The 24,478-nt window shown below is 50.4% G+C and overlaps 1 protein-coding gene across 1 annotated transcript in view; it reads right to left on the bottom strand.

Annotated features, from left to right (window-relative positions):
- Positions 1–24,478, bottom strand: part of alox12 (arachidonate 12-lipoxygenase) — a 67,689-nt gene that overhangs the window by 4,252 nt on the left and 38,959 nt on the right. The window contains exons 6-12 of the mRNA XM_085977405.1: positions 24,202–24,371; positions 11,681–11,824; positions 10,508–10,711; positions 7,878–7,964; positions 5,630–5,799; positions 3,754–3,875; positions 1,292–1,392 (exon numbers count right to left, since the gene is read on the bottom strand). Coding sequence (XP_085833531.1) covers positions 1,292–1,392; positions 3,754–3,875; positions 5,630–5,799; positions 7,878–7,964; positions 10,508–10,711; positions 11,681–11,824; positions 24,202–24,371 — 998 coding nt within the window. The remainder of the gene's footprint in view (positions 1–1,291; positions 1,393–3,753; positions 3,876–5,629; positions 5,800–7,877; positions 7,965–10,507; positions 10,712–11,680; positions 11,825–24,201; positions 24,372–24,478) is intronic.

The following is a 24,478-nucleotide window of genomic DNA, read 5'->3' as shown; positions in this document are numbered from 1 at the left end:
CTCAAGAGCATCGGCAGGCTACTCATCCATGGGGACCATCACAGCCACGCCCGAGTGTGCGTCTGCCCGCGCACTTCCGTCAGGGGCCACAGGGCGAGCGGGCAAGAGTCCTAACCCTGGCTGGATTCGCCCTCCCTGGTGTTAGGGTGCTGAGGGCACACTATTAGGGCACCCTAACTGCTGCCCACCTCCAGGCTTGATATCAGACAACTCAGCACAGACCAGGGGCTCGAACCTGGGCTTGCTGGTGGTCTATCACTTCCACATTGGGCTTCCATACTCACCAAAAATGGACAATAGCGGGGGGGTTTCGGAGGGGCCGGGGGGGGAGTTAAGCCAAAGCCTTAGAGCCAACTGACATTGAACATTCAGTAAGTGGATGTAAATCTTTCTTCAGGACAGATGGCAGCAATTTGACAAGCTTTTGTTCAGACCCACCATGGGGGGTGGCGGGAGCTGTGCTGGGGGGGGGGTTGGGGGCTGTGCTGGGGCGGGTGGGGTGTTGGGATTGAGCAGCCAGGGCCTTGCACAGGCCTAGAAAGGGGTGGGAGGTGGAAATTGCCCCACCCCTCAAAAATTGCTGTTTAGCAGGCAGTACAGAGGCTGCCTTCATTTAGATGCCGTGCGAGGCCCCCTCCTTCCCTATTTTCTCCTCCTCCCCTCCCCTCCCCCGCTCCCTCCCCTTCTCCTCCCCTCCCTCCTTCTCCCCTCCCTCCTACTCCCCCCCTTCCCCACTCCCTCCTTCTCTCCCTCCCTCCCCTCGTTCCTCCCCTCCTTCCCCCCGCTCCCTCCTTCTCTCCCTCCTCCCCTCGTTCCTCCCCTCCTTCCCCGCTCCCTCCTTCTCTCCTCCCTCCCCTCGCTCCTCCCCTCCTTCCCTGCTCCCTCCTTCTTCCCTCCCTCCCCCTCGCTCCTCCCCTCTTTCCCGTTACCTCCTTCTTCCCTTCTCCTCCCCTCCTTCCCCGCTCCCTCCTTCTCCCCTCCCTCCCCCTCGCTCCTCCCCTCTTTCCCGCTACCTCCTTCTCCCCTCCCTTCTCCCTCCCCTCGCTCCTCCCCTCGCTCCTCCCTCTTTCCCGCTACCACCTTCTCCTCTCCCTTCTCCCTCCCTTCGCTCCTCCCCTCCTTCCCCGCTCCCTCCTTCTTCCCTCCCTCCCCTCGCTCCTCCTCTCTTTCCTGCTACCTCCTTCTCCCCTCCTTCTCCGCTCCCTCCTTCTTCCCTCCCTCCCCTTCTCCTTCACTCCCTTCCCTCATCTCCTCCCTCTAAATCCCTCCCCCCTCCCTGTAAAGTCGTTACCTGCCCGTTATTCACGGCAGCGTGTTGAGCGGAGCACGTGAAGATCACCATGGTGAAGAACTTGAGCAGCTCTTCTCTGGAGCGAAGGGTCACTGGGATTTCTGAAACGACCCCACAAAATAAAGATACGTTAGACGAGACACAACAACGATTGGATCGGAGGAGACTCAAGGATCTGTCTTCGGGGACCCCAATGGCACAAATCCTTTTGCTTTGTTTTTTTTTGTTACACAGAGCTACAAAGAACTTGCAGCACAGAAACAGGCCATTCGGCCCAACTGGTCCGTGCCGGTGTTTGTGCTCCACACCAGCCTCCTCCCACCCCTCTTCATCTCACCCCATCAACATAACCTTCTATTCCTTTCTCCGTCATGTATGTATCTACCATCTCTGCTGTTCACCTCAACCACTCCCTGTGGCGGCGAGTTCCACATTCTAACCACTCTCTGGGTAAAGAAGTTCCTCCTGAATTCCCCATTGGGTGTGGTTGGGGTTGGGGGTTCAAACACCCACCCCCTCCCCCCCCCCTCCCAAAATTGTGCCTTCCCTTGATCCCTCCGCGATCTCTGCGTTCCTTCAATTCTGGCCTCTTGCCCATCCCCGATTTTCATTGCCCCACCATCAGCGGCCGTGCCTTCAGTAGCCCAGGCCCTAAACTCTGGAATTCCCTCCCTAAACCTCTCTCCCTCCCTCTCCTCCTTTAAGACGCTCCTTAAAGTCTACCTCTTTGACCAAGCTTTTGGTCACCTGTCCTAATATCTCCTTACGTAACTCAGTGTCAGATTTTGTTTGATAAACGCTCCGGTGAAGCGCCTTGGGATATTTGACTACGTTAAAGGCGCTATATAAATGCAAGTTGTTGTTTATTTGAATTGTTAGAGTAACATGAAGTAATAATGATACCATTGAAACTGAGATTCCAATTTGAAAAATAGATCTTTTGAAGCCGCTTTGTTTGGCCTGGCAAACATTACCCCTCCCCCACCCCCAGAGAAACATCTTACCCCCGTCCTAAATGGCCGACCCCTTCATTCTGAGATTGTGACCCCTGGTTCTTGACTCCCCATCCAGGTGAAACAGCCTCTCAGCATCTACCCTGTCAAGCCCCTTAAGAATGTTATACCTTTCAAGGAGACCACCTCTCATTCTTCTAAACTCTAGGGAATATAGGCCAATGTTACTCAATCTCTCCTCATAGGACAATCCCCCCATCCCAGGAACCAGTCTGGTAATAGTGAGCATCCGCAGGCCGTTCCACCACGATTGGCAAATGTAAGAAGTCACACAACACCAGGTTATAGTCCAACAGTTTTATTTGAAATCAGTCATCAGATTTCAAATAAAACTGTTGGACTATAACCTGGTGTTGTGTGACTTCTTACACTTGTCCACCCCAGTCCAACACCGGCATCTCCACACCATGGCCACGATTGGCATCACAGCTGAGCTAGGGTCACCAGGAGCAGTAACCCCGGCTGATATTTCACCCATCCTTTCCCCAAGGTACTCTGGCCAGATGAACTGTCCCAACAACTGTCCCGGCTGAGCATGGGCTACGGGACCCAACGGAGACCTTCCTATTCTGCATGGCTCACTGGGAGGCACATTTAACCCCCGAGGCATCGGCGGAGCCATAAACCGCTCCTCAAATCACACCGATCTTGCTATCCCCTTAGAGCATAAGAACATAAGAAGTAAGAGCAGGAGTAGGCCATATGGCCCCTCGAGCCTGCTCCTCCATTCAATAAGATCATGGCTGATCATCGACCTCAACTCCACTTTCCTGCCCGATCTCCATATCCCTTGATTCCCCTAGAGTCCAAAAACCTATCGATCTCGGCCTTGAATATACTCAAAGACTCAGCCCTCTGGGGCAGAGAATTCCAAAGATTCACAGCCCTCTGAGTGAAGAAATTCCCCCTCATCTCAGTCTTAAATGGCCGACCCTTTATCCTGAGACTGTGCCCCCTAGTTCTAGACTCTCCAGCCAGGGGGAAACAACCTCTCAGCATCTACCCTGTCAATCCCCCTCAGAATCTTGTATGTTTCAATGAGATCACCTCTCATTCTTCTAAACTCCAGAGAGTATAGGCCCATTCTACACAATCTCTCATCATAGGACAGCCCTCTCATCCCAGGAATCAATCTAGTGAACCTTCGTTGCACCGCCTCCAAGGCAAGTATATCCTTCCTTAGATAAGGAGACCAGAACTGTGCACAGTACTCCAGGTGTGGTCTCACCAAGGCCCTGTACAATTGCAGCAAGACTTCCTTACTCTTATACTCCAGCCCCCTTGCAATAACGGCCAACATACCATTTGCCTTCCTTATTGCTTGCTGTACCTGCATGCTAGCTTTCTGTGTTTCTTGCATGAGGACACCTTGTTCACACTCTGCCTCCCTCTACCTCGATGCATTTGCTCCTCTTCCCAATTATTCCTCAGACGGTTGCTTTCACTTACCAATTCCGGGAAGGTCCTCAAATCCCTCCTGGACGAGGTCCTTAAGCCAAGCCTGTAGCTCCACGTCCTCGAGCACTTCCTGGTCACTTTTGTAGTAGAGCCCCGTAATGCCTTTGACATACCTGGAGAACAAGGCATCTGTTAGATGTTTTCCTCCCCCTCCAATTGTCTCCCGCTCGCCCAGCGCTGACTCTTCCTGGGGTGGGGGCTGGGAGGTCCTCCATAGATACAGGCAGACCTCCACATCCTCACTCTCATGGGCAACGATGAGTTTCACGTGGGCATTTAACTTGTGGGGGTGGCATCCAGTGGCTCACTGGGTAGCACCCTCGCCTCTGAGTCAGAAGGTTGTGGGTTCATAGTCCCACTCCAGAGAGTTGAGCACAAAAATCTAGGCTGACACTCCCAGTGCAGTACTGAGGGAGCGCTGCACTGTCAGAGGTGCCGTCTTTCGGATCAAATGTTAAACCGAGGCCCTGTCTGCTCTCTCAGGTGGATGTAAAAGATCCCATGGGACTATTTCGAAGAAGAGCAGGGGAGTTCTCCCCGGTGTCATGGCAAATATTTATCCCTCAATCAACATCACTAAAACGGATGATCTGGTCATTATCACATTGTGGGAGCTTGCTGTGCGCAAATTGGCCACCGCACTGCCTACACTCCCCTCCCCCCCACTCTCTTCAGCACCTTGCCTCACCCTGATAGAGCTGGATGAACATAGGAACAGGAGGAGGCCATTCAGCCCCTTGAACCTGGTCCACCATTCAATGATATCATGGCTGATCTGTGACCTAAACTCCATTTACCGTCTTTGCCCCGTATCCCTTAATACCCTTTGACATGAACCTTGTCATTCATGTGGAAAGACTTATGAAATGATACTGGGCGGCCTGCTGGTGGCGCTGTCCAGGGAGAGTATAAATACTCGGGCATGGGCCCAGCTTGCTCAGGACATTCTTTAACAGGAACTAGTGAAGGACACAACTAGACCTCCATGTTGAAAAACAGTTGATTAAAGCCTTGTTTAATACTCAGGCCAAGTGCCTAGTAGTTTTCTTAAGTCACCTTTGGTTAACAAAAATCTATAAATCTCAGATTTAAAATTAATAATTGATCTAGGCATTTACGGAAGAGAGTTCCAAACCTCTGCCACCCTTTGTGTTTCCTAACTTCACTCCTGGCTCTAACTTTTAGGCTCTGTCCCCCTAGTCCTAAACTCCCCAACCAGCAGAAATAATTTCTCTCTATCTACCCTATCAGTTCCCCTTAATACCTTGAAAACTTCGAGACTAGGATCTCACCACCTAAAAGGAGGGGAGATTGCGGCTGTAATGACACCTATTTGTCCAGCACCTGTGGTTACATTCAGTTGTTAAAGGCACTAGATAAATGCAAGGTTCTTGTAATCCAGGACAAAGCATCCATCCACCACCTTAAACATTCACTCCCTCCACCACCGGCGCACCGTGGCTGCAGTGTGTACCATCTACAAGATGCACTGCAGCAACTCGCCAAGGCTCCTTCGCCAGCACCTCCCAAACCCACAAACTTTACCACCTAGACGGACAAGGGCAGCAGGCGCACGGGAACACCACCACCTCCAAGTTCCCCTCCGAGTCACACACCATCCTGACTTGGAAATATATCGGGCCATTCCTTCATCGTCACTGGCTCAAAATTCTGGAACTCCCTCCCTAACAGCACTGTGGAAGCACCTTCACCACACGGTCTGCAGCGGTTCAAGAAGGCGGCTCACCACCACCTTCTCAAGGGCGACTAGGGGATGGGCAATAAATGCCGGCCTTGCCAGCGACGCCCAAATCTTGTGAATTAATTCATAAATAATCCAGCTCCCTGAGTCTTAGAAGGAACTTACCTGTTTATTGCAAACCAGAGTTGGAGGCCATCCTCTTGGTAATAGTATTCTTTTAACCCCTCGACCCCACGCACCATCAGGTTGTCTGGCAGGCACAGGGCTTTGTAGGTGAATGATTGAAACGCTCTCTGTGCAATCACATCCTGACCAGCTCCTCCAGAAGCAACCACCTTGAGAACGGAAGTGGGAGGGAAAAGAATAGCATAAGATGGATACCCTATTCGCTTGTACATAGGGTTAGGATTTGGTTTAATCTCATGTGATTAAGGTTTTTTGTTTTCTTTTAATTTGTGGATGGCTTGCGGGTTTGGACGGTAGCTGGACATAATGGCGCGGATTTTTGCGATAGGACTAACGGTGAGGCTATCAGCACTCACCGTTATTAAGGAGTAAATCGGACAGCAACTTCTGGCGCCGGCACATACGCAATGAGACGCGGAAATTTGGACGTTGATCTCTGAGCTGCCCCGCTCCGCCACAAGCTTCACTACACCAGTATCTCGCCAAGAGGCCCGACGTTAAAACGCATGAAGGGCCTGAATCGCGGTACTTACCCAAGAGATACCCACTAAGCACGCTGTTGCTTGTCCTGCTCACACCTGCCACATATCCTCCTGTAGCGGGCGCTGCGCTGAAAAGATGCTCTAATAACCGTAAGTTGCCACTCAAAATCCTGCGAAAAGTCTGGGGCAGCTGTCAGCGTGATGAAAGTTAGGGCTGGTGCAATCAGGTGGAAGTGAATATTTAACAGTGTGTTAAGTCTTAATTACTGTCAAGCAACCTCTCTGGCTAGGTGTAAGTGAATATTTAACAACGTGATAAGGCTTAATTATTGTCAAACAACCTCTCTGGCCCTGAAAACGAAATGTTACAAGTGTGGAGTCTCATTCCCTCGGAATTTAATTATTGTTGGAGATTTTTAAAAAATTAAAATAATTAGTTTTTTTACTTTTTCTTTCTGTCTCTTTTATCTCTCTCTCTCTCTTAATATCATATTTCTTTCTGACTCATAGTTGACTCAGAGACTAGGGTCCTGAATTTAAATAAAGGAAACTACGATGGTATGAGGCGCGAGTTGGGTAGGATTGATTGGGGAATGTTACTCAAAGGGTTGACGGTAGATAGGCAATGGCAAACATTCAAAAATCGCTTGGATGAGCTACAGAATTTGTTCATCCCCGTTTGGCATAAAAATAAAACAAAAAAGGTGACTCAACTGTGGCTAACAAGGGAAATTAGGGATAGCATAAGATCCAAGGAGAGGACATATAAATTGGCCAGAAAAAGCAGTAAACCTGAGGATTGGGAGCAGTTTCAGATTCAGCAAAGAAGGACAAAGGGATTAATTAAGAGGGGGAAAATAGAGTATGAGAGTAAGCTTTCAGGGAACATAAAAACTGACTGTAAAAGCTTTTATAGATATGTGAAGAGAAAAAGATTGGTGAAGTCTAACCGGACTAGACAGACTAGATGCAGGAAGGATGTTCCCGATGGCGGGGGAGTCCAGAACCAGAGGTCACAGTCTAAGGATAAGGGGTAAGCCATTTAGGACAGAGATGAGGAGGAATTTCTTCACCCAGAGAGTGGTGAACCTACGGAATTCTCTACCACAGAAGGCAGTGGAGGCCAATTCATTAAATATATTCAAGAAGGAGTTAGATATATTTCTTAAGGCTAAAGGGATCAAGCGATATGGGGAGAAGGCAGGGACAGGGTACTGAATTTGGATGATCAGCCATGATCTCATTGAATGGCGGAGCAGGCTCGAGGGGCCGAATGGCCTACTCCTGCTCCTATCTTCTATGTTTCTATGTTTCTATGTTTAAGCAGCCTTTTATACAACATTTTGGTACATGGTTCTGGACTCCCCGGCCATCGGGAAGATCCTTCCTGCTTCTAGTCTGTCTAGTCCTGTTAGAATTTTATAAGTTTCAATGAGATCCCCTCTCATTCTTCTAAACTCTAGCGAGTATAAGCCCAATTGACCCAATCTCTCCTCATACGTCATTCCTGCCATCCCAGGTATCAGTCTGGTGAATCTTCGCTGCACTCCCTCCATGGCATAAAATTTTGTATCATTGGAGAGAAGCCTGGCTAGACCGATAGCCGGTTGTCTCCCCACCGGTGCGAATGAAGACTGCTCGAACCCTCGAACGCAGACCTGGTGTCGAGTGATCATTTCAAATACTCCACTTCACAAGGGTTCCACACAAATTCTACAGAAGAGAAGAGAGAAGAGATGGCTTACTCTGGTAATGACGCCGGTCTTGCCCAGGAGGTCGCTTCTGGCCCGGGTGTTTATCTCCAGCGTGTACTTCGTGTGCGGCATCAGGAGCTGAAAACATTGAGAGGCAAAAAAAAGCGTCGTGAGGTCAACTTGATCCAGAGCAACTTCGCGGACCAGCTTTGTAACTGCAATCTTTCCTCACAACTCAAGTCTCCCTCTGACATTAGGGGATGGGATAGTCTTATTCAAAATCACCAGAGAAGGGGGTGAAATTGGGAGGCGATGCCTACCATTGGCTCACCACCCGACCTGAATTTCCCTCCCCTTGGCCCTGCTGTTTCCCCCACCCGCAGATGGAATGGGCAGGACCATGGTTCAGGCCTATCTCCCTACCGTTTGCCGCTCCCTAGGATGAGCACGGAGGAAGGCCCAGGGTAGCACCGGAACTGGGCCCAGAATGGAGGGAGAAAGCCCAGTAATGCCTCACATGCTGAAGGCCCGTGGTTCAGTCGACCACCGGGAGCTGTCTTGGTTTGGCCCCCCGCCACTAGGCACCCCCGTGTACCTTCCTGCGGGGGGGCAGTTGGCAGACTCCTACTTGGTGACAGAAATCCTAGTGGCAGCTCAGCACAGAGAGATAGAAAGACACATCCCACCCACTTCTCGCCTCCCTTGCCTACCGTCCCTCTCACTCCTCCCCCCCCAGGGTGAACCAAACCAATCTTGTCTCAGTGGGTCGCACTCTCACTCTCTGAGTCAGACGGATGTGGGTTCAATCGCACTCCAGAGACTTGAGCACATTATCCAGGCCGACGCTCCCAGTGCCAGTACTGAGGGAGTGCCGCACTGTCGGAGGAACGGTCTTTCAGATGAGACGTTTGTTCAAGAAACATAGAAACATTGAAGATAGGAGCAGGAGTAGGCCATTCGGCCTCTCGAGCCTGCTCCGCCATTCAATGCGATCATGGCTGATCATGGAAGCTCAGCACCACCTTCTCAAGGGCGATTAGGGACGGGCAAATCTGCATGCTGAAGGTAAGCATGCAGGTGCAGCAGGCGGTGAAGAAGGCAAATGGTATGTTGGCCTTCATAGCGAGAGGGTTTGAGTACAGGAGCAAGGATGTCCTGCTGCAGTTGTACAGGGCCTTGGTGAGACCACACCTTGAGTATTGTGTGCAGTTTTGGTCGCCTTATCTGAGGAAGGATGTTCTTGCCATGGAAGGAGTTCAGCGAAGATTCACCAGACTGATACCTGGGATGGCAGGAATGACGTATGAGGAGAGATTGGGTCGATTGGGCTTATACTCGCTGGAGTTTAGAAGAATGAGAGGGGATCTCATTGAAACTTATAAAATTCTGACAGGACTAGACAGACTAGATGCAGAAAGGATGTTCCCGATGGCAGGGGAGTCCAGAACCAGGGGACACAGTCTAAGGATAAGGGGTAAGCCATTTAGGACAGAGATGAGGAGGAATTTCTTCACCCAGAGAGTGGTGAACCTGTGGAATTCTCTACCACAGAAGACGGTTGAGGCCAAGTCTTTAAATATATTCAAGAAGGAGTTGGATATATTTCTTAAGGCTAAAGGGATCAAGGGATATGGGGAGAAGGCAGGGACAGGGTACTGAGTTTGGATGATCAGCCATGATCTCATCGAATGGCGGAGCAGGCTCAAGGGGCCGAATGGCCTACTCCTGCTCCTATCTTCTATGTTTCTATGTTTCTAGCGCCCGGGCACGGCGATGTTTGCGCCGCTCGTGAAATTAGCTAGACATTTTGCGGCGGCGCTAAACACTGCCGCAATGATCTCCTGCGCCGGCAGATTGTGACGTCAGTTGAGTGCGCAACGCCCCGGTAGCGCCCCGGACCGGATATTGAGTGGCGCCCCCTGCCTTACCGCCTGCCGCTAGCAACGACAGGTTGAGGGGGAGCGTTTTGCAGTCGGGAAGGGACTGGGGGAGCGCTATTTAAAGGTGGCCACTTCCTGCCTTTTTTTGTTGGTGACATTTTTGCACCACGCAGTCTGAGCGAGAGAGAGACTTCTGGAGAGATTCAACGCTGTGTGAAGGAGTTTTGGGTACAGAGCAGCACTTTGCAGGTTTATTTTGATTTGCCCTTCCTTGCTTCGCCAGCGCTCTGAGGTAGCGCCTCGCTCCTCGGCCTTTGCGCCTTAAGACAGGTGTGAAGCGCCTGATTTAGCGCTGCAATCACCTCCAGGGGCGATAAAAGCCAAGTTTGTTGTCGGAGGCGATAATTAGCGCCAGACGCTAAACTTTGTGCCCGGCCGATAATGGTGCCCCAAACGGGGCGATACTGAATTATTCCCCCATTATCTGGCCATTGATTTCATTGCTGTTTGCTGTCCGCAAATTGGCTGCCGCGTTTCCTACACTGCATCAGTGACCGCACTTCAAAAGTACTGCACTGTTATGAAGCGTTTTGGGAAGGCCTGATGTTGTGAAAGGCGCCGTAGAAATGCAAGTCTTTCTTTTTTAATATTCTTCATGGAAGACTGACTGAAGGGCGTGTTATGTTATAGAGAAGCTTGGCTGATAATATTAATCGTATTTTGTTAAATTACCATGACTGGATCAAATTGCCCACAGGCTACAGGTTCTCAGTCACCGGTGGCGTCTCGCATGTCCCTTACCTTGAAGATAGGGTGCACAGCAGGCAGCTGCCTCAAGGTCGCGATACAGAAGGCTTCCCCCATCAGGTGGGTTGCGCACAGGTGGTAGACAATCTGATGCACCTGGAAATCGGAACTCCGCACCCAGATCTTGGCCAGAAGCCAGGCATTTTCCGGATCCGAGGGCAGGAAAATGGGATTATTGATTCCCGGGACTTGCCCAAGCTGTTGATGTAGAATGTTTAAGAAATTAGTGAATTTTGAGGATTGAACTGGAAAGATTCCCCCCCCCCCCCGTCGCACCCCCGCCGATTTCTGCTCCTCCTGAAGGTGCTGACTCACACATTCTCTCTTTCTCTGTCTGTCTCTATCCCTCTCTCTTTTCCTCCTTCTGTTTTCTGAATTGTTTTCCTGTCTTTTTCTTCTCATCTGTTTTCATTCTCTGTGTCACTTGGTTGCTCTCTCTCCCCGTCCCTGTCTGTCTCACTCTGTTTCTTTGTGACCTCTGCCTATATATCCCCCTGCGTGTGTCTGTCTCTCTTTTTCTCTCTCCCCCTTTCCACTATCTTTGTGTCTTTCTATCTCTCTCACTTTCTGCCCGGTATGTGTCGTTCTTTCTGCCACTCTCCCTTTCTCTCTGTTGTCTATCTGTTTCTCTCTCTGTAAATGTCTCTCTCTCTGTTCTCTTCTGTCTTTCTAGCTCAGTGTTTCTCTCTCCCTCTCTCCCTATGTGTCTATCTGTCTCTCTTTCTCTCTCTATTTCTCTGTCTCTCACTCTCTCTCTCCTCTCCCTGTCTTTCTATCCCATTCTCTCTCTCTCTGTCTATTTGTCTCTCTGCACTCTCTCTGCCTTTTTAACTCGCTGTTTCTGCCTCTGTTTCTCCGTATGACTCTCTCTCTCTCTCTCTCTGCTCTCCCTCTCTCTCCTTCTCTCTGTATGTCTATCTGTCTCTCTCTTTCTCTGTATGTCTCTCTCTGCTTGCTCTGTCTTTCTATCTCGGTGTCTCTCTCTTTCTCTAAGTCTATCTGTCCCTCTTTCTCTCTCTGCTCTGTGTCTTTCTATCTCTCGGTGTTTCTTTCTGTCTATCCCTTTACCTTAAGTTCTACACCCTGAGGGGTAGAGTGGCCCACCTGCGGCGAGACTGGTACAGAAGGAAATGGCATTTAAGAAGCCCGATCTGTCCCACCACCTACCTGGATAGCGATGGGCATCAGCCTGTTCTTGGGATCCTGGTACAGCAGGCAGATTGGTGCTGCCATGTGCTGCTGACTTCCTTTTATCACATTGGCAGGAACTCCATCCAAGATCTTGTAATCCACGATGTAAATGTTTCCTTTCTGTAACGAACAAAGGAAAGTCCAGACTGTTTGTACATTGAGCAGGCGTGAGGCAGGATTCGCCAACAGGGAGAAGACGGGATGAATTTTTGTCTTCAGCAATCCTTGCACAGAACATCACACATTCGGGAATTCAGCTGGATAAAATGATCTAACCCGTGCTGTACCTGCCCTGGGAGTGTTTGATGGGACAGTGTAGAGGGAGCTTTACTCTGTATCTAACCCGTGCTGTACCTGCCTGGGAGTGTTTGATGGGACAGTGTAGAGGGAGCTTTACTCGGTATCTAACCCGTGCTGTACCTGCCTGGGAGTGTTTGATGGGACAGTGTAGATGGAGCTTTACTTTGTATCTAACCCCGTGCTGTACCTGCCCTGGGAGTGTTTGATGGGACAGTGTAGAGGGAGCTTTACTCTGTATCTAACCCGTGCTGTACCTGCCTAGGGAGTGCTGGATGGGACAGTGTAGAGGGAGATTTACTCTGCATCTAACCCGTGCTGTACCTGCCCTGGGAGTGTTTGATGGGACAGTGTAGAGGGAGCTTTACTCTGCATCTAACCCGTGCTGTACCTGCCCAGGGAGTGTTTGATGGGACAGTGTAGAGGGAGCTTTACTCTGTATCTAACCCGTGCTGTACCTGCCCAGGGAGTGTTTGATGGGACAGTGTAGAGGGAGCTTTACTCTGTATCTAACCCGTGCTGTACCTGCCCAGGGAGTGTTTGATGGGACAGTGTAGAGGGAGCTTTACTCTGCATCTAACCCGTGCTGTACCTGCCCTGGGAGTGTTTGATGGGACAGTGTAGAGGGAGCTTTACTCTGTATCTAACCCGTGCTGTACCTGCCTGGGAGTGTTTGATGGGACAGTGTAGAGGGAGCTTTACTCGGTATCTAACCCGTGCTGTACCTGCCTGGGAGTGTTTGATGGGACAGTGTAGATGGAGCTTTACTTTGTATCTAACCCCGTGCTGTACCTGCCCTGGGAGTGTTTGATGGGACAGTGTAGAGGGAGCTTTACTCTGTATCTAACCCGTGCTGTACCTGCCTAGGGAGTGCTGGATGGGACAGTGTAGAGGGAGCTTTACTCTGCATCTAACCCGTGCTGTACCTGCCCTGGGAGTGTTTGATGGGACAGTGTAGAGGGAGCTTTACTCTGCATCTAACCCGTGCTGTACCTGCCCAGGGAGTGTTTGATGGGACAGTGTAGAGGGAGCTTTACTCTGTATCTAACCCGTGCTGTACCTGCCCAGGGAGTGTTTGATGGGACAGTGTAGAGGGAGCTTTACTCTGTATCTAACCCGTGCTGTACCTGCCCAGGGAGTGTTTGATGGGACAGTGTAGAGGGAGCTTTACTCTGCATCTAACCCGTGCTGTACCTGCCCTGGGAGTGTTTGATGGGACAGTGTAGAGGGAGCTTTACTCTGTATCTAACCCGTGCTGTACCTGCCCAGGGAGTGTTTGATGGGACAGTGTAGAGGGAGCTTTACTCTGCATCTAACCCGTACTGTACCTGCCCTGGGAATGTGTGATGGGACAGTGTAGAGGGAGCTTTACTCTGTATCTAACCCAAGCTGTACCTGCCCTGGGAGTGTTTGATGGGACAGTGCAGAGGGAGCTTTACTCTGTATCTAACCCGTGCTGTACCTGCCCTGGGAGTGTTTGTTGGGACAGTGTAGAGGGAGCTTTACTCTGTATCTAACCTGTGCTGTACCTGCTCTGGGAATGTTGGTGGGACAGTGCAGAGGGAGCTTTACTCTGTATTTAACCTGTGCTGTACCTGCCCTGGGAGCGTTTGATGGGACAGTGTAGAGGGAGCTTTACTCTGTATCTAACCCGTACTGTACCTGCCCTGGGAATGTGTGATGGGACAGTGTAGATGCAGCTTTACTCTGTATCTAACCTGTGCTGTACCTGCTCTGGGAATGTTTGGTGGGACAGAGTAGAGGGAGCTTTACTCTGTATCTAACCCGTGCTGTACCTGCCCTGGGAGTGTTTGTTGGGAGAGTGTAGAGGGAGCTTTACTCTGCATCTAACCTGTGCTGTACCGGCTCTGGGAATGTTTGGTGGGACAGTGCAGAGGGAGCTTTACTCTGTATTTAACCCGTGCTGTAGCTGCCCTGGGAGCATTTGATGGGACAGTGTAGAGGGAGCTTTACTCTGTATCTAACCCGTGCTGTACCTGCCCTGGGAGTGTTTGATGGGACAGTGGAGAGGGAGCTTTACTCTGTATCTAACCCGTGCTGTACCTGCCCCGGGAGTGTTTGATGGGACAGTGTAGAGGGAGCTTTACCCTGTATCTAACCCGTGCTGTACCTATTCTGAGAGTGTTTGATGGGACAGTGTAGAATGAGTTTTACTCTGTATCTAACCCATTCTGCACCTGCACTGGGAGTGTTTGATGGGACAGTGTAGAGGGAGCTTTACTCTGTATCTAACCCGTGCTGTACCTGCCCTGGGAGTGTTTGATGGGACAGTGCAGAGGGAGCTTTACTCTGTAGCTAACCCGTGCTGTACCTGCCCTGGGAGTGTTTGATGGGACAGTGTAGAGGGAGCTTTACCCTGTATCTAACCCGTGCTGTACCTGTTCTGAGAGTGTTTGATGGGACAGTGTAGAGTGAGTTTTACTCTGTATATAACCCATTCTGTACCTGCACTGGGAGTATTTAATGGGACAGTGTAGAGGGAGCTTTACTTTATATCTAACCCGTGCTGTACCTGCCCTGGGAGTGTTTGTTGGGACAGTGTAGAGGGAGCTTTACTCTGTATCTAACCTGTGCTGTACCTGCTCTGGGAATGTTGGTGGGACAGTGCAGAGGGAGCTTTACTCTGTATTTAACCTGTGCTGTACCTGCCCTGGGAGCGTTTGATGGGACAGTGTAGAGGGAGCTTTACTCTGTATCTAACCCGTGCTGTACCTGCCCCGGGAGTATTTGATGGGACAGTGTAGAGGGAGCTTTACTCTGTATCTAACCCGTACTGTACCTGCCGTGGGAATGTGTGATGGGACAGTGTAGATGCAGCTTTACTCTGTATCTAACCTGTGCTGTACCTGCTCTGGGAATGTTTGGTGGGACAGTGTAGAGGGAGCTTTACTCTGTATCTAACCCGTGCTGTACCTGCCCTGGGAGTGTTTGTTGGGAGAGTGCAGAGGGAGCTTTACTCTGTATTTAACCTGTGCTGTACCGGCTCTGGGAATGTTTGGTGGGACAGTGCAGAGGGAGCTTTACTCTGTATCTAACCCGTGCTGTACCTGCCCCGGGAGCATTTGATGGGACAGTGTAGAGGGAGCTTTACTCTGTATCTAACCCGTGCTGTACCTGCCCCGGGAGTGTTTGATGGGACAGTGTAGAGGGAGCTTTACCCTGTATCTAACCCATGCTGTACCTATTCTGAGAGTGTTTGATGGGACAGTGTAGAATGAGTTTTACTCTGTATCTAACCCATTCTGCACCTGCACTGGGAGTGTTTGATGGGACAGTATAGAGGGAGCTTTACTCTGTATCTAACCCTTGCTGTACCTGCCCAGGGAGTGTTTGATGGGACAGCGTAGGGGGAGCTTTACTCTGTATCTAACCCGTACTGTACCTGCCCTGGGAATGTGTGATGGGACAGTGTAGATGCAGCTTTACTCTGTATCTAACCCAAGCTGTACCTGCCCTGGGAATGTTTGGTGGGACAGTGTAGAGGGAGCTTTACTCTGCATCTAACCCGTGCTGTACCTGCCCTGGGAGTGTTTGTTGGGACAGTGTAGAGGGAGCTTTACTCTGTATCTAACCTGTGCTGTACCTGCTCTGGGAGTGTTTGATGGGACAGTGTAGAGGGAGCTTTACTCTGTATCTAACCCGTACTGTACCTGCCCTGGGAATGTGTGATGGGACAGTGTAGATGCAGCTTTACTCTGTATCTAACCCAAGCTGTACCTGCCCTGGGAGTGTTTGTTGGGACAGTGCAGAGGGAGCTTTACTCTGTATTTAACCTGTGCTGTACCTGCCCTGGGAGCGTTTGATGGGACAGTGTAGAGGGAGCTTTACTCTGTATCTAACCCGTGCTGTACCTGCCCCGGGAGTATTTAATGGGACAGTGTAGAGGGAGCTTTACTTTATATCTAACCCGTGCTGTACCTGCCCTGGGAGTGTTTGTTGGGACAGTGTAGAGGGAGCTTTACTCTGTATCTAACCTGTGCTGTACCTGCTCTGGGAATGTTGGTGGGACAGTGCAGAGGGAGCTTTACTCTGTATTTAACCTGTGCTGTACCTGCCCTGGGAGCGTTTGATGGGACAGTGTAGAAGGAGCTTTACTCTGTATCTAACCCGTGCTGTACCTGCCCCGGGAGTATTTGATGGGACAGTGTAGAGGGAGCTTTACTCTGTATCTAACCCGTACTGTACCTGCCGTGGGAATGTGTGATGGGACAGTGTAGATGCAGCTTTACTCTGTATCTAACCTGTGCTGTACCTGCTCTGGGAATGTTTGGTGGGACAGTGTAGAGGGAGGTTTACTCTGTATCTAACCCGTGCTGTACCTGCCCTGGGAGTGTTTGTTGGGAGAGTGCAGAGGGAGCTTTACTCTGTATTTAACCTGTGCTGTACCGGCTCTGGGAATGTTTGGTGGGACAGTGCAGAGGGAGCTTTACTCTGTATCTAACCCGTGCTGTACCTGCCCCGGGAGCATTTGATGGGACAGTGTAGAGGGAGCTTTACTCTGTATCTAACCCGTGCTGTACCTGCCCCGGGAGTGTTTGATGGGACAGTGTAGAGGGAGCTTTACCCTGTATCTAACCCATGCTGTACCTATTCTGAGAGTGTTTGATGGGACAGTGTAGAATGAGTTTTACTCTGTATCTAACCCATTCTGCACCTGCACTGGGAGTGTTTGATGGGACAGTATAGAGGGAGCTTTACTCTGTATCTAACCCTTGCTGTACCTGCCCAGGGAGTGTTTGATGGGACAGCGTAGGGGGAGCTTTACTCTGTATCTAACCCGTACTGTACCTGCCCTGGGAATGTGTGATGGGACAGTGTAGATGCAGCTTTACTCTGTATCTAACCCAAGCTGTACCTGCCCTGGGAATGTTTGGTGGGACAGTGTAGAGGGAGCTTTACCCTGCATCTAACCCGTGCTGTACCTGCCCTGGGAGTGTTTGTTGGGACAGTGTAGAGGGAGCTTTACTCTGTATCTAACCTGTGCTGTACCTGCTCTGGGACTGTTTGATGGGACAGTGTAGAGGGAGCTTTACTCTGTATCTAACCCGTACTGTACCTGCCCTGGGAATGTGTGATGGGACAGTGTAGATGCAGCTTTACTCTGTATCTAACCCAAGCTGTACCTGCCCTGGGAGTGTTTGTTGGGACAGTGCAGAGGGAGCTTTACTCTGTATTTAACCTGTGCTGTACCTGCCCTGGGAGCGTTTGATGGGACAGTGTAGAGGGAGCTTTACTCTGTATCTAACCCGTGCTGTACCTGCCCCGGGAGTATTTGATGGGACAGTGTAGAGGGAGCTTTACTCTGTATCTAACCCGTACTGTACCTGCCCTGGGAATGTGTGATGGGACAGTGCAGATGCAGCTTTACTCTGTATCTAACCTGTGCTGTACCTGCTCTGGGAATGTTTGGTGGGACAGTGTAGTGGGAGCTTTACTCTGTATCTAACCCGTGCTGTACCTGCCCTGGGAGTGTTTGTTGGGAGAGTGTAGAGGGAGCTCTACTCTGCATCTAACCTGTGCTGTACCGGCTCTGGGAATGTTTGGTGGGACAGTGCAGAGGGAGCTTTACTCTGTATTTAACCCATGCTGTACCTGCCCTGGGAGCATTTGATGGGACAGTGTAGAGGGAGCTTTACTCTGTATCTAACCCGTGCTGTACCTGCCCTGGGAGTGTTTGATGGGACAGTGTAGAGGGAGCTTTACTCTGTATCTAACCCGTGCTGTACCTGCCCTGGGAGTGTTTGATGGGACAGTGTAGAGGGAGCTTTACCCTGTATCTAACCCGTGCTGTACCTATTCTGAGAGTGTTTGATGGGACAGTGTAGAATGAGTTTTACTCTGTATCTAACCCATTCTGCACCTGCACTGGGAGTGTTTGATGGGACAGTGTAGAGGGAGCTTTACTCTGTATCTAACACGTGCTGTACCTGCCCTGGGAGTGTTTGATGGGACAGTGTAGAGGGAGCTTTACTCTGTATCTAACACGTGCTGTACCTGCCCTGGTACTGTTTGATGGGACAGTGTAGAGGGAGCTTTACTCTGTATCTAACCCGTGCTGTACCTGCCCTGGGAGTGTTTGATGGGACAGTCTAGAGGGAGATTTACTCTGTATCTACCCCGTGCTGTACCTGCCCTGGGACTGTTTGATGGGACAGTGTAGAGTGAGTTTTACTCTGTATCTAACCCATTCTGTACCTGCACTGGGAGTATTTAATGGGACAGTGTAGAGGGAGCTTTACCCTATATCTAACCCGTGCTGTACCTGCCCTGGGAGTGTTTGTTGGGACAGTGCAGAGGGAGCTTTACTCTGTATCTAACCTGTGCTGTACCTGCTCTGGGAATGTTGGTGGTACAGTGCAGAGGGATCTTTACTCTGTATTTAACCTGTGCTGTACCTGCCCTGGGAGCGTTTGATGGGACAGTGTAGAGGGAGCTTTACTCTGTATCTAACCCGTGCTGTACCTGCCCCGGGAGTATTTGATGGGACAGTGTAGAGGGAGCTTTACTCTGTATCTCACCCGTACTGTACCTGCCCTGGGAATGTGTGATGGGACAGTGTAGATGCAGCTTTACTCTGTATCTAACCTGTGCTGTACCTGCTCTGGGAATGTTTGGTGGGACAGTGTAGAGGGAGCTTTACTCTGTATCTAACCCGTGCTGTACCTGCCCTGGGAGTGTTTGTTGGGAGAGTGTAGAGGGAGCTTTACTCTGTATCTAACCTGTGCTGTACCGGCTCTGGGAATGTTTGGTGGGACAGTGCAGAGGGAGCTTTACTCTGTATTTAACCCGTGCTGTACCTGCCCTGGGAGCATTTGATGGGACAGTGTAGAGGGAGCTTTACTCTGTATCTAACCCGTGCTGTACCTGCCCTGGGAGTGTTTGATGGGACAGTGTAGAGGGAGCTTTACTCTGTATCTAACCCGTGCTGTACCTGCCCCGGGAGTGTTTGATGGGACAGTGTCGAGGGAGCTTTACCCTGTATCTAACCCGTGCTGTACCTATTCTGAGAGTGTTTGATGGGACAGTGTAGAAGGAGCTTTACTCTGTATCTAACCCGTACTGTACCTGCCCTGGGAATGTGTGATGGGACAGTGTAGATGCAGCTTTACTCTGTATCTAACCCAAGCTGTACCTGCCCTGGGAATGTTTGGTGGGACAGTGTAGAGGGAGCTTTACTCTGCATCTAACCCGTGCTGTACCTGCCCTGGCAGTGTTTGTTGGGACAGTGTAGAGGGAGCTTTACTCTGTATCTAACCTGTGCTGTACCTGCTCTGGGAGTGTTTGATGGGACAGTGTAGAGGGAGCTTTACTCTGTATCTAACCCGTACCGTACCTGCCCTGGGAATGTGTGATGGGACAGTGTAGATGCAGCTTTACTCTGTATCTAACCCAAGCTGTACCTGCCCTGGGAATGTTTGGTGGGACAGTGTAGAGGGAGCTTTACTCTGTATCTAACCCGTGCTGTACCTGCCCTGGGAGTGTTTGTTGGGACAGTGTAGAGGGAGCTTTACTCTGTATCTAACCTGTGCTGTACCTGCTCTGGGAATGTTGGTGGGACAGTGCAGAGGGAGCTTTACTCTGTATTTAACCTGTGCTGTACCTGCCCTGGGAGCGTTTGATGGGACAGTGTAGAGGGAGCTTTACTCTGTATCTAACCCGTGCTGTACCTGCCCCGGGAGTATTTGATGGGACAGTGTAGAGGGAGCTTTACTCTGTATCTAACCTGTACTGTACCTGCCCTGGGAATGTGTGATGGGACAGTGTTGATGCAGCTTTACTCTGTATCTAACCTGTGCTGTACCTGCTCTGGGAATGTTTGGCGGGACAGTGTAGAGGGAGCTTTACTCCGTATCTAACCCGTGCTGTACCTGCCCTGGGAGTGTTTGTTGGGAGAGTGTAGAGGGAGCTCTACTCTGCATCTAACCTGTGCTGTACCGGCTCTGGGAATGTTTGGTGGGACAGTGCAGAGGGAGCTTTACTCTGTGTTTAACCCGTGCTGTACCTGCCCTGGGAGCATTTGATGGGACAGTGTAGAGGGAGCTTTACTCTGTATCTAACCCGTGCTGTACCTGCCCTGGGAGTGTTTGATGGGACAGTGTAGAGGGAGCTTTACTCTGTATCTAACCCGTGCTGTACCTGCCCCGGGAGTGTTTGATGGGACAGTGTAGAGGGAGCTTTACCCTGTATCTAACCCGTGCTGTACCTATTCTGAGAGTGTTTGATGGGACAGTGTAGAATGAGTTTTACTCTGTATCTAACCCATTCTGCACCTGCACTGGGAGTGTTTGATGGGACAGTGTAGAGGGAGCTTTACTCTGTATCTAACCCGTGCTGTACCTGCCCTGGGAGTGTTTGATGGGACAGTGTAGAGGGAGCTTTACTCTGTATCTAACCCGTGCTGTACCTGCCCCGGGAGTGTTTGATGGGACAGTGTCGAGGGAGCTTTACCCTGTATCTAACCCGTGCTGTACCTATTCTGAGAGTGTTTGATGGGACAGTGTAGAAGGAGCTTTACTCTGTATCTAACCCGTACTGTACCTGCCCTGGGAATGTGTGATGGGACAGTGTAGATGCAGCTTTACTCTGTATCTAACCCAAGCTGTACCTGCCCTGGGAATGTTTGGTGGGACAGTGTAGAGGGAGCTTTACTCTGCATCTAACCCGTGCTGTACCTGCCCTGGCAGTGTTTGTTGGGACAGTGTAGAGGGAGCTTTACTCTGTATCTAACCTGTGCTGTACCTGCTCTGGGAGTGTTTGATGGGACAGTGTAGAGGGAGCTTTACTCTGTATCTAACCCGTACCGTACCTGCCCTGGGAATGTGTGATGGGACAGTGTAGATGCAGCTTTACTCTGTATCTAACCCAAGCTGTACCTGCCCTGGGAATGTTTGGTGGGACAGTGTAGAGGGAGCTTTACTCTGTATCTAACCCGTGCTGTACCTGCCCTGGGAGTGTTTGTTGGGACAGTGTAGAGGGAGCTTTACTCTGTATCTAACCTGTGCTGTACCTGCTCTGGGAATGTTGGTGGGACAGTGCAGAGGGAGCTTTACTCTGTATTTAACCTGTGCTGTACCTGCCCTGGGAGCGTTTGATGGGACAGTGTAGAGGGAGCTTTACTCTGTATCTAACCCGTGCTGTACCTGCCCCGGGAGTATTTGATGGGACAGTGTAGAGGGAGCTTTACTCTGTATCTAACCTGTACTGTACCTGCCCTGGGAATGTGTGATGGGACAGTGTTGATGCAGCTTTACTCTGTATCTAACCTGTGCTGTACCTGCTCTGGGAATGTTTGGCGGGACAGTGTAGAGGGAGCTTTACTCTGTATCTAACCCGTGCTGTACCTGCCCTGGGAGTGTTTGTTGGGAGAGTGTAGAGGGAGCTCTACTCTGCATCTAACCTGTGCTGTACCGGCTCTGGGAATGTTTGGTGGGACAGTGCAGAGGGAGCTTTACTCTGTGTTTAACCCGTGCTGTACCTGCCCTGGGAGCATTTGATGGGACAGTGTAGAGGGAGCTTTACTCTGTATCTAACCCGTGCTGTACCTGCCCTGGGAGTGTTTGATGGGACAGTGTAGAGGGAGCTTTACTCTGTATCTAACCCGTGCTGTACCTGCCCCGGGAGTGTTTGATGGGACAGTGTAGAGGGAGCTTTACCCTGTATCTAACCCGTGCTGTACCTATTCTGAGAGTGTTTGATGGGACAGTGTAGAATGAGTTTTACTCTGTATCTAACCCATTCTGCACCTGCACTGGGAGTGTTTGATGGGACAGTGTAGAGGGAGCTTTACTCTGTATCTAACCCGTGCTGTACCTGCCCTGGGACTGTTTGATGGGACAGTGTAGAGGGAGCTTTACTCTGTATCTAACCCGTGCTGTACCTGCCCTGGGAGTGTTTGATGGGACAGTGCAGAGGGAGCTTTACTCTGTAGCTAACCCGTGCTGTACCTGCCCTGGGAGTGTTTGATGGGACAGTCTAGAGGGAGCTTTACTCTATATCTACCCCGTGCTGTACCTGCCCTGGGACTGTTTGATGGGACAGTGTAGAGGGAGCTTTACCCTGTATCTAACCCGTGCTGTACCTGTTCTGAGAGTGTTTGATGGGACAGTGTAGAGTGAGTTTTACTCTGTATCTAACCCATTCTGTACCTGCACTGGGAGTATTTAATGGGACAATGTAGAGCGAGCTTTACTCTATATCTAACCCGTGCTGTACCTGCCCTGGGAGTGTTTGTTGGGACAGTGCAGAGGGAGCTTTACTCTGTATCTAACCTGTGCTGTACCTGCTCTGGGAATGTTGGTGATACAGTGCAGAGGGATCTTTACTCTGTATTTAACCTGTGCTGTACCTGCCCTGGGAGCGTTTGATGGGACAGTGTAGAGGGAGCTTTACTCTGTATCTAACCCGTGCTGTACCTGCCCCGGGAGTATTTGATGGGACAGTGTAGAGGGAGCTTTACTCTGTATCTAACCCGTACTGTACCTGCCCTGGGAATGTGTGATGGGACAGTGTAGATGCAGCTTTACTCTGTATCTAACCTGTGCTGTACCTGCTCTGGGAATGTTTGGTGGGACAGTATAGAGGGAGCTTTACTCTGTATCTAACCCGTGCTATACGTGCCCTGGGAGTGTTTGTTGGGAGAGTGTAGAGGGAGCTTTACTCTGTATCTAACCTGTGCTGTACCGGCTCTGGGAATGTTTGGTGGGACAGTGCAGAGGGAGCTTTACTCTGTATTTAACCCGTGCTGTACCTGCCCTGGGAGCATTTGATGGGACATTGTAGAGGGAGCTTTACTCTGTATCTAACCCGTGCTGTACCTGCCCTGGGAGTGTTTGATGGGACAGTGTAGAGGGAGCTTTACTCTGTATCTAACCCGTGCTGTACCTGCCCTGGGAGTGTTTGATGGGACAGTGTAGAGGGAGCTTTACTCTGTATCTCACCCGTGCTGTACCTGCCCTGGGAGTGTTTGATGGGACAGTGCAGAGGGTGCTTTACTCTGTAGCTAACCCGTGCTGTACCTGCCCTGGCAGTGTTTGATTGGACAGCCTAGAGGGAGCTTTACTCTGTATCTACCCCGTGCTGTACCTGCCCTGGGACTGTTTGATGGGACAGTGTAGAGGGAGCTTTACCCTGTATCTAACCCGTGCTGTACCTGTTCTGAGAGTGTTTGATGGGACAGTGTAGAGTGAGTTTTACTCTGTATCTAACCCATTCTGTACCTGCACTGGGAGTATTTAATGGGACAGTGTAGAGGGAGCTTTACTCTATATCTAACCCGTGCTGTACCTGCCCTGGGAGTGTTTAATGGGACAGTGTAGAAGGAGCATCTACCAAGAGGATGACTTAGGTCTTGCCAATGTCTTTTTACTCTGAGCATCAATTTAATAATCCAATTTATTAGCTGTGAAGGGCTTTGGGAAATCCTGAGGATATGAAAGATGCTAAATAATTGAAGGTGCGGGGCAGGCATGATGGACCAGCTGGTCTTTTCCTATCCAACAACTTTGTATATTTCTAAAGAAGTCACAGTCTGTCTCCATTTCCTTCTCTCGCTGAAGTTTCAAGGGACAGAGTTGGAAAGAAAAAGAAAGACTTGCATTTATATAGTGCCTTTCACCACCTCAGGACATCCTGAAGTGCTTTCCAGCCAATTAAGTACTTTTGAAGTGGAGTCACTGTTGTAATGTAGGAAACACAGCAGCCAATTTGCGCACAGCAAGCTCCCACAAACAGCAATTTGATAATGACCCGATAATCTGCTTTAGGTGTTGATTGAGGGATAATTATTGGCCCCAGGACACCAGACAGAACTCCCATGCTCTTCTTCAGAATACTGGCCACCGGACCTTTTACGTCCACCTGAGAGAGCAGGCGGGGCCTCGGTTTTACGTCTCATCCAAAAGACGGCACCTCCGACAGTGCGGCACTCCCTCAGCACTGCAGCGTCAGCCTAGATTTTTCCTGTCAAGTCCCTGGAGTGGGACTATGAACCCACAACCATTCTGACTCAGAGGCGAGAGTGCTACCCACTGAGCCATGGCTGACACTGTAAGGAAAAAGAAAAACTTGCCTTTCACCACCTCAGGACGTCCCAAAGCGCTTTACAGCCAATGAAGTACTTTTTTTCCCCCCAAGTGTAGTCACTGTTGTAATGTAAGACAGGTGACGTCACACACACACACCTTAATTTCCTGTTCCAGTGTGGATCCCCCGAGCGACTTGCAGACCATGTCATTCGTTACCGGAAACTTCTTTGGCATTTCCCTGCACCTCTCGATCATGCATGGGTTGCTGCCGTTTTTGAACTGGTAGCCAAAAAACCAATCTTCCTTCCAGTGATTCACCACAAAGTCTGGGCAGGAAAAGAGTGGGACGGGGAAAAATAAATTCATTAAAGGAGCAGTATGGCTTCCAGGCGCAGTACATTCTACTGAATTGTCCCATGACCCTAAATGCAAG

Source organism: Somniosus microcephalus, unplaced genomic scaffold (assembly GCF_052327205.1).
Source record: "Somniosus microcephalus isolate GS21.2 unplaced genomic scaffold, FLI_Smic_1.0 unresolved_chr4, whole genome shotgun sequence".
NCBI lineage: Eukaryota > Metazoa > Chordata > Chondrichthyes > Squaliformes > Somniosidae > Somniosus > Somniosus microcephalus.
This window is presented reverse-complemented; position numbering and strand designations above follow the sequence as displayed.